Genomic DNA, 18,029 nt, shown 5'->3' on the forward strand with positions numbered 1-18,029 from the left:
ATCAGGCTACCTATACTAGAGGGAAAGAGGGGTGGGGTCATCTAGCTACCGATTCTGGAGGGAAGGGTTATCTTGCTACCTATACTGAAAGGGGGCGGCTGGTGACATTGGCCTTGGGCGGTAAAAAGTACAAATCCGGCCCTGTTTATATGAGGCAGGAGGTCAACAAACAACACGTGAAGAGAGCCACAAATGAGAGTGATGGAATTAAGTTTTCCGACTCTGAAATCTGCTAGAAGACGGAGACAAGGGCAGGTGACTAATGGATCTGAGCAATGTTGTTTGTGCCACAAGCGTCCAACACGTGCGGCAATCCGAGAGCCTTGAAGCTTCCTCCTTCCATGTGAGGTTTGGGCCGCTCCCGATTTCTCCCAGAGTCTTACATTTTATCGGATTTTTTTCATTTTCACTCAAATTCACGCTGTAAGTTGCGCCAAGGCCTGGCAAAGTTCTCACTGCAACTGTGAAAAGCCTCGACAAGGTCCAACAGCATTTTTGCGGATTTATTCCTTTCGTGCTGCCAGATTTTCCACAACAAAAGTCATTTTTCTGGAGAGGTAGAGGCTCCTATGAGGATTTTCCAGTCAGAGATATATTCAGAGCAGTGTAATCCCCTCTTGCCTGGCTGCAGGTGTGTGTGAACACGGAACACGCTAACATGTCTAACACAGAACACGCTTAGGCCTCGTTCACATCATAAATCGCGATTTGCGTCTTTGTGCACAATTTATTTAGCGCCTCCCGGCACTTACCTCCGCGTTAAGGATTTTTTGTAAAGCGATTCTTTAAGTGCTTTTGCAGAGCGATGTTTTTTCACTTCCTGTCGTCACGTCAGTCAGGAAGTGAACTCTTTGACTCGGAAATTAATAAATACAATGTGTTTATTCATCAAAGCGCTGGAGAAATCGCTATACAGCGCTTTGTGATTTCCCTATACCTTCCATTGAGGGAAATCGCCCCAAAAATGGTACAGGCAGCACTTTGGTGAGCGGATCGGAATTGAACCGCTCATATGGGAACATTCTCATAGGGAATCATTGCACAAGCGCTTCTAGGGCGATTCTAAAAATCGCCGGCGCTTAAGAAAACCCGAAAACACTCTACGTGTGAACGAGCCATAAAGGCTTTCAGCATGAAATCGATTTATAACCTGTGGAACTGCCGCTGCCGCCTGCCTCGCCGCTTGTGCTCCCGTGGCCAACAGCAATACATCGCCAGTATGCTGGTGTGAGTCCCCGGGTCTGGCTGTCCCTTCTTCCAGCGTCCTATTCCGTTTCCTCTTCACTTCCTGTCCCGTCCTGTGACAAGCGGAACAGTTCAAACATTAGAGCACCCTCTACTGTTTGAACTTCGCCTTCTCACAGAACGGGACAGGAAGTGAAGAGAAGACGGAGAAGACGCTGGAAGAAGTGAGAGACCCGGGGACTCACGCCAGCAGACAGGTGATGTATTGCTGCGTCAGTTGTTGCCGAATTGAACACCGCTATGGACCGCTCCCGATCCGCCGACGAGCAAGCTGAATTTTCCGCCTGGACAGATCGACTGAATCAATCGATTTCGGGTGGAAATCGGTCGATCGGTCAACATTTGCGTTAACGATTTCACAGCAGATTCGATCACTGTGTTCGAATCTGCTGTATTTCGACAGGAAATCGTAGTAGTGTATGAGTACCTTAACACCTTTACGTATGTGCAAGTCACATTGTAATGTGAACAGATATGCATAACCGGTCTGAGCTGAGTTTAGCCACCTGCACTGGGCATTAGACAGCACGAGAAATTCTACCCTTAAAATATTTATATTTCACTGAAACTTTATGGACCTTATGTCTTTTCACAATTCACTAACGTTTAACACAAAGTTCCAATTCTTTTAGTTAATAGGGTTATCGAGGCTGCCTTATTTATTTACTTTTAAACAATACCAGTTGCCTGGCAGCCCTGCTGATCCTCTGCCTCTAAAACATTTTAGCCATAAACCTTGAACAAGCATGCAGAAGAGCAGCTGTTTCTAACATTATTGTCAGATCTGACAAGATTAGTTGCATGCTTGTTTCTGGTGCAATTCAGACACTACTGCAGCCAAATAGATCAGGGCTGCCAGACAACTGGCATTTTGTGGACTCCATAAATGAATATAGGAGAACCAATAGGTGAATAGGAAAATGATTGACAATGGTGACTGACCAATGGGAAAGTTGATTTTGTGGTGGTTGTTATCCGCCCTTTCCCATAGAGTATAAAAGGAAGACAGTTAGCAGGTCATTTGGCTGCTGATAGAGCATGAGAGCACGTTGCTCTGACTGATTGTTATATATGTATTGAAATGTAACTTTGTATGCAGTCTTTGCACCCTCAGCACTGGGCACTCTTTCCCCTGATGAAGCCTCCAATTAGGGGGTGAAACATGTTGGGTTGGTGGGGGGTTTAAATGTAAATAGTAGCATATCTTTGAGGGTACAGTGATCGATCCTAATATCCTCACATAAGGCTAAGAGGATCTAGCATTCTAATCGATCCTGCCCTCGTTATAAGTAAATCAGTCTTGACATTGTGTGTAGCTTATTTTAAATATTAAATAAAGGTTATGTTTTACCTATAGTCTTTACCGGGTTAGGGTCGGTTCACACTTGTTGTGAAAACGTATCCGTGGCTTCGTTTTTGGGCCCGGACCAAAACCGGAGCCACGGATACCAATGTTAAAAATAGCAGCCGTCTTCACTCTCTTAAAAAACGGATCCAGGGGGTCCATTATGAAAAACTGAATGGAGAGTCTGGACTTGGTCGTGACTTCACGGAGCCCGGATACACGGAGGGGTAGTGGCAGGCAATGCAAAAAAAAGGATCTCCCTCTACACAGACACAGAAACGGAGGGAGAACTGAATTGCCTACGGCGTGCTCCTCCCCTCAATGACATGGTGTCCCCTGGTAGGCTGGAGGGGGTAGCAAACAGGCAGGGGGGCAGTGGGCACATCGGCGGGGAGGGGGGATGGACCCCCCCTCTCTCACTTGGAACCCTCCTTCCCTGCTCCCCCTCCAGCTAGTTTCTTTTAAATGTATCAATATCAGCAAGCAGGGAACTTACTCACTTCCTTGCGTTCCACCACTCGCCACGTCACTTCCTTCAATGCCGCCCACTGAAGTACAGAGGGTGGCATTGAAGGAAGTGACGTGGCGAGCGGTGGAACGCAAGGAAGTGAGTACGTTCCCCACTCGCTGATATTGATACATTTTAAAAGAAACTAGCTGGAAGGGGAGTGGGGAAGGGAGGTCCAACCCCCCTCCCCGCCGATGTGCCCACTGCCCCCCTTCCTGCCTGCTACCCCCTCCAGCATGGCGGCCCTCCCGCCCAAGGCCACTGATTTTAAACGGACTGGAAACGTGCTGCAAAAATGCAGCACGGATTAGCTTCTTTATCCTTACGTTAAAACCGGAGTATGAACCGCGGATTGCGCTCTGCAACCGCATGTAGTGTGGACTGAGCCTTAGCCTTGTGTTATGGGGTTGGTACGTAAATCATCTGACTCTGACTCCTCAGTTAATGAAACTAGCTAAAAATTGCTCTTATTCGGACTCCTCAACTCTGACTCCACAGCCCTGGTGAGGTTACCCAACATGTGACATGCTGAGTATGGCATGTGACACAGCTCTACTCACACGGTAGCCAGGCTGCTGCTATTGAACGCCCATCTCTGCAGTTCCGTGAACCCGTTATTGTAGAGTTTCCTGAAACAAGCAGAAGATCAGGTCATTCATGGTTCCTTCTTCTGAAGGCTGATTGGCTGTGAACATTGCTCCGCCTTCCCGCAATACTTACAAGAACAGGAAGCCGCTCCCCAGGCCTTGGAATGCGTTGCTGGGTAACGTTACCATATTGGGGTTATCAGCGATTTCCCTGCAGGAAAAAGAAGATAATTCTCATTATCACCTGAGTATTAAAAGGTGCCCACTAATGATGCAATCTTAATTGTACAATCTTCTTCAATTTCTATGTAATATGAGGGACGACGTAAGTATCCATTCAAAGTATATTTACTAATTTTACCCATCTACTACATAGATTAGGTAAAATTGTACAATCAAAATTGTATCGTTAGAGGGCAGTATTGCAGGATGGCGGAAAAAATGGCGCATGGAGCCGCCGCTAAAGTGTTCAAACCGCTATTTTGTGTTTTAATGTTAAAACGCTATTTAACGTTTTAACATTAAACGCAAAATAGCGTTTTGAACACTGTGGCGGCGGCTCCATGCGCCATTTGTTACTTGTACATAAATAAAAAATAATAAATATTAATAACGTGTGTGTGCGTGCGCGTGTGTGTATACACACACACACATTATTTATATTTATTAATATTTATTATTTTATTTTTTATGTATATACATTAATAACAAATGGCGCATGGAGCCGCCGCTAAAGTGTTCAAAACGCTATTTAATGTTTTAACATTAAAACGCAAAACAGCATTTTACACACTAGCGGCGGCTCCGTGCGCCATTTTTTCCCAGCGCCATTTTTTCGTGCTCCCTGCAGGATGCGATCACACGGTAAAAATTAGGATTGCAGGGAAATAACTGACAGGTCCGATAGTTTTCTGATAAATTCTCTGATCACTTCTATACAAAATCAATCAGAAAAATGATTGGAAATCAGATTGGACCTGTCAGAAATAACCATCTGAATTGTCAATCTCACAGAAAATTGCATCGTGTGTACCAGGCAATAAACCTAGGGTGGCAGATATCTGTGTGTGTGTGTGGGGGGGGGGGGCAGAGTGTTCCATTTAGACCACATAGCATGTGTGACACCGCTCTCGGCTTGCTGGTCCGTCTATGTGCAGTGAGGGGGCTGAGATGTGGGGCTTCTGTATTCTGACCTGCGTGGGGGCATCATAAGAGTGAAAAGCCGATACAGACAACCCATATATAACGGCGCTGTACTCATGGCCAGATTTCAGGCAAGGCCACATAGGCCATGGCCTAGGGCACAAGGAAAGCAAGGGGCGGCAGTGGGGTGCTAATTGTGTGCAGTACATAATTTAGAATCATAATATGGTACGTGGTATTATTTTTTTTCTTTTTCATTTTTAGTTCTTTGAAGTGCACACTGCCCACTATCAGAGATAAGCAAGCTCGATTTTGCGTAGAAGCATACTTATTCTGGCATGGGGGGGGGGGGGGCTCAGGCTGTCTGTATAAGCAAGTGTTAAATTGCCTGTGCCCCCATTGCTTTCCTTCCGATAAGTTTCACGCTGTTCTCCCACCTCTGACACTTCTGACTTCACAGCTCTGTACTCACACAAACACCTCCACAGCCAGCGACTGAATCCGGGATAAATCAGGGAAGATGGAGAGTCCCGTGTTCAGAATCACCCTGAAATGAAAAGGAAAAAAAAAGTAGCGTGAGCGGCCATTATGGGACGAGAAGCGTCATTCTGACTCACAGAGGGGCGCTGTCACTAATATGTCACTCATTAATAGGGATGATCAGTGAGATGCAAATTCTTCCAAAATTATGCAATTTTTTATGCAAATATATGCAGTTTGAAAATGCATTGCCATTGAAATTTAAATTGATGAATGCTCTGTCCACAACCCTTCTTTTCTTCACCTCATGTGGAAACAGGTTACGGACTTTCTACATGACGTGATGGGCTCTCCAGTAGACCCGAATATTAAAGTATGTATTTTGAACCTTCTAAATGAAGACATTCCTAAATTCGATAAGGTCCTACTTAGGGAATCCCTCTTTGCTGCCAAACAATGCGTTACTTTTAGGTGGTTATCTCCAATTTCTCTCACTCTGGATATCTGGAAAGCTAGAGTCCGTAAACATCTACCTTTCAAAAAGCTAATATACTCCCACAGAAAATGCCCAAATAAATTCAATCAGGTTCGGGACAGATGGCTCAACCACTAAATTGCACTACTGAATGTTCATTATGAACTTTTCCTTACTATTCTAAACACTAATTGATATACTACCCCACGTTCCTGTGACATTCTCTCCATTAATTCAGTTTACTGTATTAATGCTTTACAATATCCATGTAATTGTTACATATTATCCTGTATGATTATTTTTGACTAGCCAACCCGCGTCGTAGCATACGCCGCATCTATCTATCTAATAGAGTACGTGCCTCAACCTTGAAGCAAGAAGAAGTAGGCTTTCCATGAGAAAATGTATGCGTGCTCAAACACCAAGTTTAACCCTAGCAAGTCTGGCTTTGCAAATCCGGCCTAATTGGCTATTCATGGAGGCAATGCTCATGCAAATATGCATTTGCTTTCGCATGCCAAACTATGCAGGGTCAAAAAACCAATACTGCAAAGTGCTCTCTCGCTGCCTGGGAACCACAGCGGCACCCCGGAGTGGGAGCCCCCCCCCCCCAAGCGTGGCCAGCGCTGGGGAGAGCTGTGCGCACCCACCTCCTAATATTAAAAACAGCCACTTACCTTAACGTCCATTGGGTTCTGCTACATGCGCATTAATTTTCTCATGGAAAGCATTTTGTGCAGTTTGTATCCTTTGGAGGCAGGTGGTGGATGGCTTGCTCCGGTGGTGTGAACCCTGGAGTGAGTGCGCCTGTCCCCCCCCCCTCTGGAGTGCTGTATGTGAGCCAGCCCTGAGCTCTAAAGCTCGGGGTGACCCATGCTTCTCTCCTTTCTCATGTGGTGCCCCCAAATTAATGTGCATGTAGCAGAACGCAATGGACATTAAGGTAAGTGCCTGTTTTTAATATTGGGAGGTGGGTGCAGACGGCTCTCCCCGGCGCTGGCCACACTTGGGGGGTCGTCGTCCACGCCACCCAGCCTCCCCCTCCGGGGTGCCGCTGTGGTTTCCAGGCAGTGAGAGAGCCTGGGACCCTGCGGTCCCCCCAGTTGTATAAAAAGGGGGCATTGGGAATCCTCCCTGTGGCGCTCCTGGAGGCCTGGAGCACACCAAAAACTGCTAGCAGATCCGCAAAATGCTAGCAGATTTTGAAACGCTTTTTCTTATTTTTCTGTAGCATTTCACCTAGCATTTTGCGGTTTTGTAAAGCGTTTTTGGTGTAGTAGATTTCATATATTGTTACAGTAAAGCTGTTACTGAACAGCTTCTGTAACAAAAACGCCTGCAAAACCGCTCTGAACTCCCGTTTTTCAGAGCGGTTTGCGTTTTTCCTATACTTTACATTGGAGGCAGAAACGCCTCCGCAATCCAAAAAATGCCTCACCTCGGGAGTATGCGTTTCAGCAAAACGCCTCCCGCTCTGGTGTGCACCAGCCCATTGAAATACATTACCCAAGCGTATCCGCAGCCGCAAGTGGATCGCAAAACGCTGTCGAACCGCTCTGGTGTGCACTAAGCCCGATAGTGCTAATGTAGCATGTAGCAGGGTGACTGCTTTGTGGTATTGGTTTGTGCATGCATTTGCATGAGCATTGCCTCATGAATAGCCAATTAGGCCAGATTTGCAATGTCAGACTTGCTAGGGTAAGGCCTCTTTTCCATGGACTGTGAATAGGCAGTGAAATGGCTCTCAAACTCTCACAACTGCTCGCTGCTGCCTGGTAACTGCTCGCTGCTGCCTGGTAACTGCTCGCTGCTGCCTGGTAACTGCTTGCTGCTGCCTGGTAACTGCTTGCTGCTGCCTGGTAACTGCCTGCTGCTGCCTGGTAACTGCCTGCTGCTGCCTGGTAACTGCTTGCTGCTGCCTGGTAACTGCTTGCTGCTGCCTGGTAACTGCTTGCTGCTGCCTGGTAACTGCTTGCTGCTGCCTGGTAACTGCTTGCTGCTGCCTGGTAACTGCTTGCTGCTGCCTGGTAACTGCTCGCTGCTGCCTGGTATCTGCTCGCTGCTGCCTGGTAACTGCTCGCTGCTGCCTGGTAACTGCTCGCTGCTGCCTGGTAACTGCTCGCTGCTGCCTGGTAACTGCTCGCTGCTGCCTGGTAACTGCTCGCTGCTGCCTGGTAACTGCTCGCTGCTGCCTGGTAACTGCTCGCTGCTGCCTGGTAACTGCTCGCTGCTGCCTGGTAACTGCTCGCTGCTGCCTGGTAACTGCTCGCTGCTGCCTGGTAACTGCTCGCTGCTGCCTGGTATCTGCTCGCTGCTGCCTGGTATCTGCTCGCTGCTGCCTGGTATCTGCTCACTGCTGCCTGGTAACTGCTCGTTGCTGCCTGGTAACTGCTTGTTGCTGCCTGGTATCTGCTTGCTGCTGCCTGGTAACTGCTCACTGCTGACTGATAACTGCTTGCTGCTGCCTGGTAACTGATTGTTGCTGCCTGGTAACTGCTTGTTGCTGCCTGGTAACTGCTTGTTGCTGCCTGGTAACTGCTTGTTGCTGCCTGGTAACTGCTTGTTGCTGCCTGGTATCTGCTCACTGCTGCCTGGTAACTGCTTGATGAGCACACAGCTCAACAGTCCGTGGAAAAGAGGCCTTAAACTTGGTGTTTGAGCACGCATAAATTTTCTCATGCAAAGTACTTCTTCTTCTTGTTTGAAGGTTGAGGCACTTAGTCTATTATATATATAGATTATCGTCGTACATATGTACATATGTAATTTTCTATGCTGTACCAATCCTTTCAATAAACACTTTTGGTTGATGACAAAAAATTTAAATTGATTGGTCAGTTTTCAAGCTGCATATATTTGCATAAACATTTGCATAAATTTGCATCAACTTGGAAGAATTTGCATATCTTTGATCATCCCTACTCATTAAAAGCCTCAGGCAGGGCTCACACATTTAAAATCCAAGAAAACGCCCCCGCCGCACATCTAACGAAAGTCAATGGAGAATCACACTTCTAAAAATCACCTTGCTAAAATTTGCGCTTTTGCTTTCATGTTTTCGCATGCACAAAAAAAAAAAAGCAAACAACATGCTTCCTGCAGCATAAAATCACACGTTGCATGTGAACTCCCAATAATTTTCTTGTGTACTGAAATTTGCGGTTCTTTTCTGTTAGCCGGGCGCATCCAGTAGGTGGCGATAAAACTCCACCAGAGTTACATCTTTCCCTACTATCCATGGCGACCTGGAGGGGGAATAGTAATTAACGCCACCTGGTGGTTGCGCCCGGCTAACGGAATAGTACCAAATTTGCATGTGAGCGCAAAGTTTGACGTGAAATAACGCAGCAAAAAAAAAATTCGGTTGTTTGCAGTAAGTGTGAACCCCGCCTCAGGGTATCTTCACACTTACCCCTTTCCATGCGTTCCAACAAAGTTCATTTTCATAAAACTGTGGGTAATGGGCAACATGCGCATGCAAATGTTCACACTTGGAATGCGTAAATTCGCATTTCCATTCTATGCAATTTGCGTACCCGGTGTACAGGCGGGCTATTTTTGTTCCGCAGAAGATTCAAATGTGAAAACTACACAACTGACTAGCATTGGATGTGAGGCAAGCGTAAAATCGCAAAAACGGAAAACGCACAAGAATTCCGTGACGTGGGAAAGGTGTGAAACAAGCTTTACCGGTCATGTGACCCTCCACATCTCTAATTGGACTGCTACACAGCTGTCACACACACACACACATAAACACACAATGAGGCCCAGGCATCTGCCCGTGAAAACGCTTGGCTAATGTATCTCAATGGGCTGGTGCACACCAGCGGTTTGAGGTTTGTAGCAAACCGCAAACGTGCCTCCTGCGGTTTGCAGAAGCGTTTCTGCCTCAATGTAAAGTATAGGAAAAACGCAAACTGCTCTGAAAAACGCTACTTCAGAGAGGTTTTCCAGGCGTTTTTGTTGCAGAAGCTGTTCAGTAACAGCTTTTACTGTAACAAAATGTGTAATCTGCTACACAAAAACGCACCCAAAACCGCTAGGTATGTTTAGAAAACCTCTCTAAACATACCTAGAATCGCTCTGAAATCAGCTCCCAAAACCGCTAGCGTATTGCGGATCTGCTAGCGGTTTTGGTGTGCACTGGGCCATACATAAAACACATTAAGATTCTTCATTTATGTCCGGACCCTGCCCCAGGGCACGCCTGCAGAGACAGGTCCTGGCGGTTTTTGAGCTAGAACAAGTCCATCACCCTCAACCACACTTTTGCAAGACTCCGCCACCAATAGCAGTCGTCTGTGAATGAGTCTGCTAGACACCCTATACAGGCACAGATTCCTGCACTGAAAGGAGATGTATCCCTGTCTATGGCAATTACAATTGAATGCACTGCTGTGGGGCTGCACGCACTCAGGCTGGCGTTCACGTATCTTGGGTCAGCTTCGGGCATTAGGCCAAAACTACGGGAACGCCCCACTCACAATGCAATCTCATTACCGGTAGCAATGAAACAACCGAGCATACAATACAGTACTGATCTGTAACAGAATACTCTGCAGTCTCTCTCTAGGAGATGTAAATTCTCTGCTTAGTACACAGAAGACTTATGCTGCATACACACTTGAGATAAAAGTCTTTGGAAAAGGCAAGATCACAGACCAATTTTACCCCATTCCATGTAGTATGAGAGCCATACTCTACACAGTCTATTCTATGGAGCTGCACTCCCCATCAGATAAAATCTTTGCAAGATGCTGCACACAAAGATGCCCGTACACATTCAAAAGATCATTATCTGCAAAAGATCTCTTCCTGCAATAGATCCATTCCTGCAAAATGCATTCATAGTCTATGAGATCTGCAGATCACCATACACACCTTGTTTAACAGGCAACCATCTGCAGATCATCTGCAGATCAGATCCACCAGGATGGATTTTTTAGATCTGCAGATGATTGCGAGATATGCAGATGAAGTCTGTTAAACAAGGTGTGTATGGTGATCTGCAGATCTCATAGACCAGTGTTTCTCAACATTTTATTGGTATGTACCCCTTTTAAAAGCCTGTACTCACCAAGTACCCCCTAGCATAGTAAACATTATCACAAGTACCCCTCGACAAATTTATATTTTATCATAGTACATGATAATTGGTTCTAAACAATTTCCAAGTGTTTACTATTACTTTTAAATAGCTAATATACTAATTTGGTGTTGTTTAAATAAGATGTATCATATTCTAAAACTCTAAATTTGTTATTCTTGGTTAAGTATATCACGCCTGAGTACCCCCTGGAACCATCAGAAGTACCACCTGGGGTATAGAGTTGGGCCGAACGGTTCGCCTGCGAACGGTTCCATGCGAACTTCAGTGGTTCGCGTTCGCGTCCCGCAGGCGAACCTTTGCGGAAGTTCGGTTCGCCCCATAATGCACATGGAGGGTCAAGTTTGACCCTCTACATCACAGTCAGCAGCCCCAGTGTAGCCAATTAGGCTACACTAGCCCCTGGAGCCCCACCCCCCCTTATATAAGGCAGGCAGCGGCGGCCATTACGGTCACTCGTGTGCTGCCTGCGTTAGTGAGAGTAGGGCGAGCTGCTGCAGACTGTCTCTCAGGGAAAGATTAGTTAGGCTTAACTTGTTCCTGTCTGGCTGCATACCTGTTCTGTGAACCCACCACTGCATACCTGTGCTGCTGAACCCACCACTGCATATCTGTGCTGTGAACCCACCATTGCATACCTGTGCTGTGAACCCACCACTGCATACCTGTGCTGTGAACCCACCACTGCATACCTGTTCAGTGAACCCACCACTGCATACCTGTGCTGTGAACCCACCACTGCATACCTGTTCAGTGAACCTGCCACTGCATACCTGTTCTGTTCAGTGGACCCGCCACTGTATACCTGTTCATTGAACCCACCACTGCATACCTGTGCTGTGAACCCACCACTGCATACCTGTTCTGTGAACCCACCACTGCATACCTGTGCTGTGAACCCACCACTGCATACCTGTTCAGTGAACCTGCCACTGCATACCTGTTCTGTTCAGTGGACCCGCCACTGTATACCTGTTCATTGAACCCACCACAGCATACCTGTGCTGTGAACCCACCACTGCATACCTGTTCTGTGAACCCACCACTGCATACCTGTGCTGTGAACCCACCACTGCATACCTGTTCAGTGAACCTGCCACTGCATACCTGTTCTGTTCAGTGGACCCGCCACTGTATACCTGTTCATTGAACCCACCACTGCATACCTGTGCTGTGAACCCACCACTGCATACCTGTTCTGTGAACCCACCACTGCATACCTGTTCAGTGAACCCGCCACTGCATACCTGTTCTGTTTAGTGGACCCGCCACTGTATACCTGTTCAGTGAACCCGCCACTGCATACCTGTTCTGTTCAGTGGACCCGCCACTGTATACCTGTTCAGTGAACCCGCCACTGCATACCTGTTGTGTTCAGTGAACCTGCCACTGCATACCTGTTCTGTGAACCCACCACTGTATACCTGTTCTGTTTAGTGAACCCGCCACTGTATACCTGTTCTGTTTAGTGAACCCGCCACTGCATACCTGTTCTGTTCAGTGGACCCGCCACTGTATACCTGTTGTGTTCAGTGAACCTGCCACTGCATACCTGTTCTGTGAACCCGCCACTGTATACCTGTTCTGTTTAGTGAACCCGCCACTGTATACCTGTTCTGTTTAGTGAACCCGCCACTGCATACCTGTTCTGTTCAGTGGACCCGCCACTGTATACCTGTTCAGTGAACCCGCCACTGCATACCTGGACCCGCCACTGTATACCTGTTCAGTGAACCCGCCACTGCATACCTGTTGTGTTCAGTGAACCTGCCACTGCATACCTGTTCTGTGAACCCGCCACTGTATACCTGTTCTGTTTAGTGAACCCGCCACTGCATACCTGTTCTGTTCAGTGGACCCGCCACTGTATACCTGTTCAGTGAACCCGCCACTGCATACCTGTTGTGTTCAGTGAACTTGCCACTGCATACCTGTTCTGTGAACCCGCCACTGTATACCTGTTCTGTTTAGTGAACCCGCCACTGTATACCTGTTCTGTTTAGTGAACCCGCCACTGCATACCTGTTCTGTTCAGTGGACCCGCCACTGTATACCTGTTCAGTGAACCCGCCACTGCATACCTGTTCTGTTCAGTGGACCCGCCACTGTATACCTGTTCAGTGAACCCGCCACTGCATACCTGTTGTGTTCAGTGAACCTGCCACTGCATACCTGTTCTGTGAACCCGCCACTGTATACCTGTTCTGTTTAGTGAACCCGCCACTGTATACCTGTTCTGTTTAGTGAACCCGCCACTGCATACCTGTTCTGTTCAGTGGACCCGCCACTGTATACCTGTTCAGTGAACCCGCCACTGCATACCTGTTGTGTTCAGTGAACCTGCCACTGCATACCTGTTCTGTGAACCCGCCACTGTATACCTGTTCTGTTTAGTGAACCCGCCACTGTATACCTGTTCTGTTTAGTGAACCCGCCACTGTATACCTGTTCAGTGAACCCGCCACTGCATACCTGTTGTGTTCAGTGAACCTGCCACTGTATACCTGTTGTGTTCAGTGAACCTGCCACTGCATACCTGTTCTGTGAACCCGCCACTGTATACCTGTTCTGTTCAGTGAACCCACCGCATCAGTGCGCATACCTGTGCAGTTAAGTGAACCCACCTACCTACGTGAGTGCACGCAGTGTGATATACCACTCCGTGCATACCCGATATGGACAAAACAGGTAGAGAAAGAGGTAGTGCCAGAGACAGAGGAAGGCCACCCGGCAGGTCTGCGCGAGGTCGTGTAAATGTAATTTCGTGTGGACCTGGCCCACAGTACAGTGCTCGGAAGAAGGCACGTCCCATCACCTCCCAAGATTGTCAGGACGTGGTTGAGTATTTAGCGACACAGAACACCTCATCTTGCTCAGCCACCAGCGCTACTACTAGCACCACTTCCGCTGCATTTGACACTTGACGCAAGAATTATTTAGTGGTGAAATCACTGATGCACAGCCATTGTTGTTACAGCCAGATGAATTTTCACCAGCTCATATGTCTGAGTTACGCGGCAACACTATGGATGTAACGTGTCAGGAGGATGAAGGACCTACTGATGGTGCAAGTTTGGATTTGTCTGAGGCAAGCGAAGCTGGGCAGGATGACTACGATGATGACGGTAATAGGGATCCTCTGTATGTTCCCAATAGAGGAGATGAAGAGGGGGACAGTTCAGAGGGGGAGTCAGAGAGTAGTAGGAGGAGAGAAGTTGCTGAAAGAAGCTGGGGCAGCTCTTCGTCAGAAACAGCTGGTGGCAGAGTCCGGCACCATGTATCGCCACCTATGTACAGCCAGCCAACTTGCCCTTCAGCATCAGCTGCTGAGGTCCCCATAGTGCCCACATCCCAGGGTGGCTCAGCGGTGTGAAAAATTTTTAATGTGTGTGCCTCAGATCGGACCAAAGCCATCTGTTCGCTCTGCCAACAAAAATTGAGCCATGGAAAGGCCAACACTCACGTAGGGACAAGTGCCTTACGAAGGCACCTGGAGAAAAGGCACAAACAGCAATGGGATGGCCACCTGAGCAAAAGCAGCAGCAGCACACAAAAGCAAAGCCACCCTCCTTCTCCTCTTCCTCCTCCATCAGGTGCATTATCTGCTTCTGCCGCTTTCTCCCTTCCACCTTCACAGGCACCCTCCTCCACTCCGCCTCTGCCCTTGAGCGGTTCCTGCTCCTCTGCCCACAGCAGCAGTCAGGTGTCCGTGAAGGAAATGTTTGAGCGGAAGAAGCCAATTTCGGCCAGTCACCCCCTTGCCCGGCGTCTGACAGCTGGCGTGGCGGAACTGTTAGCTCGGCAGCTGTTACCATACCGGCTGGTGGACTCTGAGGCCTTCCGTAAATTTGTGGTCATCGGAACACCGCAGTGGAAGATGCCAGGCCGCACTTATTTTTCGAGAAAGGCCATACCCCAACTGCACCGTGAAGTTGAGAGGCAAGTGGTGTCATCTCTTGCGAAGAGCGTTGGGTCAAGGGTACACCTGACCACGGATGCCTGGTCTGCCAAGCACGGGCAGGGCCGCTACATTACCTACACAGCCCATTGGGTGAACCTGGTGGTGAACGATGGCAAGCAGGGCGCAGCGGACCAAATTGTGACACCTCCACGGCTTGCAGGCAGGCCTCCTGCCACCTCCTCTCCTCCTGCTACATGCTCTTCGCTGTCCTCCTCCTCCTTGGCTGAGTGGCAGTTCTCCTCTCCAGCTACACAGCCCCAGCTCCGCAGGGCCTATGCTGCATGCCAGGTAAGACGGTGTCACGCCATCTTAGACATGTCTTGTCTCAAAGTGGAGAGTCACACTGGAGCAGCTCTCCTGGCTGCTCTTAAGAAACAGGTGGATGAGTGGCTGACCCCGCACCACCTGGAGATAGGCAACGTGGTGTGCGACAACGGCAGCAATCTGCTTGCCGCTTTGCATATGGGGAAGCTGACACACATACCCTGCATGGCACATGTCATGAATCTAGTGGTTCAAAGATTTGTGGCAAAGTACCCTGGCTTAGCGAATGTCCTGAAGCAGGCCAGGAAGTTCTGTGGGCATTTGAGGCGGTCTTACACAGCCATGGCACGCTTTGCGGAAATTCAGCGCAAAAACAACATGCCGGTGAGACGCCTCATTTGCGATAGCCCGACTCGCTGGAACTCGACCCTGCTCATGTTCTCCCGCCTGCTAGAACAGAAGAAAGCCGTGACCCACTACCTCTACAACTACAGTAGAATGAAACAGTCTGGGAAGATGGGGATGTTCTGGCCCGACAACTGGACACTGATGGAAAATGCATGCAGGCTCATGCGGCCGTTTGAGGAGGTGACCAACCTGGTGAGCCGCAGTGAGGGCACCATCAGCGACTTAATTCCCTACGCTTACTTCTTGGAGCGTGCTGTGCGTAGAGTGGCGGATGAAGCTGTGAATGAGCGTGACCAGGAACCGTTACGGCAGGAACAGGCATGGGACCAATTTTCATCAGACCCAGCTGTTTCCTCAACACCTGCGGCAGCACAGAGGGGGGAGGAGGAGGAAGAAGAGAAGTCGTGTGCAGAAGACGAGTCAGACTCAGAGGATGATGAGCAAGGTGTTTCTTTGGGGGAGGAGGAGGAGGAGGAGGAGGAGGAGGGGACAGCGGCAGGAGAACAACCTCAGCAGGCATGTGCTGCTCAACCTTCCCGTGGTATTGTTCGCGGCTGGGGGGAGGAGGTTGACTTACCTGACGTCACTGAGGAAGAGCAAGAGGAGATGCAGGGTACTGGATCCGACTTTGTGCAGATGTCGTCTTTTATGCTGTCCTGCCTGTTGAGGGACCCCCGTATAAAAAACCTCAAGAGGAATGACCTGTACTGGGTGGCCACACTACTAGACCCTCGGTACAGGCACAAAGTGGCGGACCTGTTACCAACTCACCGGAAGGTGGAAAGGATGCAGCACATGCAGAACCAGCTGTCAACTATGCTTTACAATGCCTTTAAGGGTGATGTGACGGCACAACGCCAGCAAGGTACCACTGCCACTAATCCTCCTCCCGTGTCCACGCAGTCAAAGACAGGACGCTCCAGCGATCTCATGGTGATGTCGGACATGCGGACGTTCTTTAGTCCAACGCCTCGCCGTAGCCCTTCCGGATCCACCCTCCACCAACGCCTGGAACGGCAGGTAGCCGACTACCTGGCCTTAAGTGTGGATGTAGACACTGCTGTGAACAGCGATGAGGAACCCTTGAACTACTGGGTGCTAAGGCTTGACCTGTGGCCAGAGCTGTCCCAATTTGCCATCCAACTTCTCTCCTGCCCTGCCGCAAGCGTCCTGTCAGAAAGGACCTTCAGCGCAGCTGGAGGCATTGTCACAGAGAAGAGAAGTCGCCTAAGTCACAAAAGTGTTAAGTACCTCACCTTTATCAAAATGAATGAGGCATGGATCCCGGAGGGCTGCTGCCCGCCCCAAGACTAAGTCAGTCCCCGCACACACAGCATCTCTGCCTGCACGCCGTGTGACTGGCTGCCTGGCCTGCCCCAAGAAGACTAAGTCGCTCCCAGTCCCTCCACACAGCATGTCTGCCTGCAGGCCGCTTGACTACCTTCTCCGCCACCACCAACAGGGTCCGGGACTCCAGGCGGATTGCTGAATTTTTTAGGCCGCTGCTAGCAGCGGCCGCTGTAATAATTTTTCTGGTGCGTGTACATGACTGCCTAATTTTTCTGGCTGCACTGCGGGCAGCTGCAACAACAAAAGAAAAGGCATGTACATGCGCCCATTCCCCTTCGTGATCATTACCTTGCCGTGGTGAAGGGGCTTGCGTATCACAATGAAGCAATGACCGGCGCCTAGATGAGTGTCTCGGGGGGCACACCCACGATAATAAGGTCGTTGCCTCATTGTGGTCAGACCAAATTTGATCAGCTGGACAGTCACTGTTCTGTCATTCAGCTACATCAGCCAGGCGACCATATGGGCTGTAAAGCCACCAAAACCTGCACTCTCGCCATGGTGCGCACCAGTCCAGCACGGCCGTCACTACACAAACAGCTGTTTGCGGTGCGTTACACGGTGAGTTTGGTGTGTCAGTGTGAAGCAGTACCTTAATTACACTACCTGATTGATGTATACACATGCAAGATGTTTGAAAGCACTTTAGGCCTGTCATTTAGCATTCAATGTGATTTCTGCCCTTAAAACGCTGCTTTGCGTCAAATCCAGATTTTTCCCCGGGACTTTTGGCATGTATCCCACTCCGCCATGCCCCCCTCCAGGTGTTAGACCCCTTGAAACATCTTTTCCATCACTTTTGTGGCCAGCATAATTATTTTTTTTTTCAAAGTTCGCATCCCCATTGAAGTCTATTGCGGTTCGCGAACTTTAACGCGAACCGAACCTTCCGCGGAAGTTCGCGAACCAGGTTCGCGAACCTAAAATCGGAGGTTCGGCCCAACTCTACTGGGGTACGCGTACCGCACGTTGAGAAACTAGGTCATAGACTATGAATGCATTTTGCAGGAATGGATCTATTGCAGGAAGAGATCTTTTGCAGATACTGATCTTTTGAGTGTGTACAGCATCTTTGTGTGCAGCATCTTGCAAAGATTTTATCTGATGGGGAGTGCAGCTCCATAGAATAGACTGTGTAGAGTATGGCTCTCAT

At 48.8% G+C, this 18,029-nt stretch overlaps 1 protein-coding gene across 1 annotated transcript in view; it reads right to left on the reverse strand.

The window, feature by feature from the left end:
* TSHR (thyroid stimulating hormone receptor) overlaps positions 1-18,029 on the reverse strand; it is a 131,947-nt gene that overhangs the window by 25,172 nt on the left and 88,746 nt on the right. Inside the window, 3 exon segments of the mRNA XM_068254446.1 lie at positions 3,659-3,727; positions 3,819-3,896; positions 5,301-5,375. Coding sequence (XP_068110547.1) covers positions 3,659-3,727; positions 3,819-3,896; positions 5,301-5,375 — 222 coding nt within the window.

Source organism: Hyperolius riggenbachi, chromosome 9 (genome assembly GCF_040937935.1).
Source record: "Hyperolius riggenbachi isolate aHypRig1 chromosome 9, aHypRig1.pri, whole genome shotgun sequence".
In the NCBI taxonomy this organism is placed as follows: Eukaryota; Metazoa; Chordata; class Amphibia; order Anura; family Hyperoliidae; genus Hyperolius; species Hyperolius riggenbachi.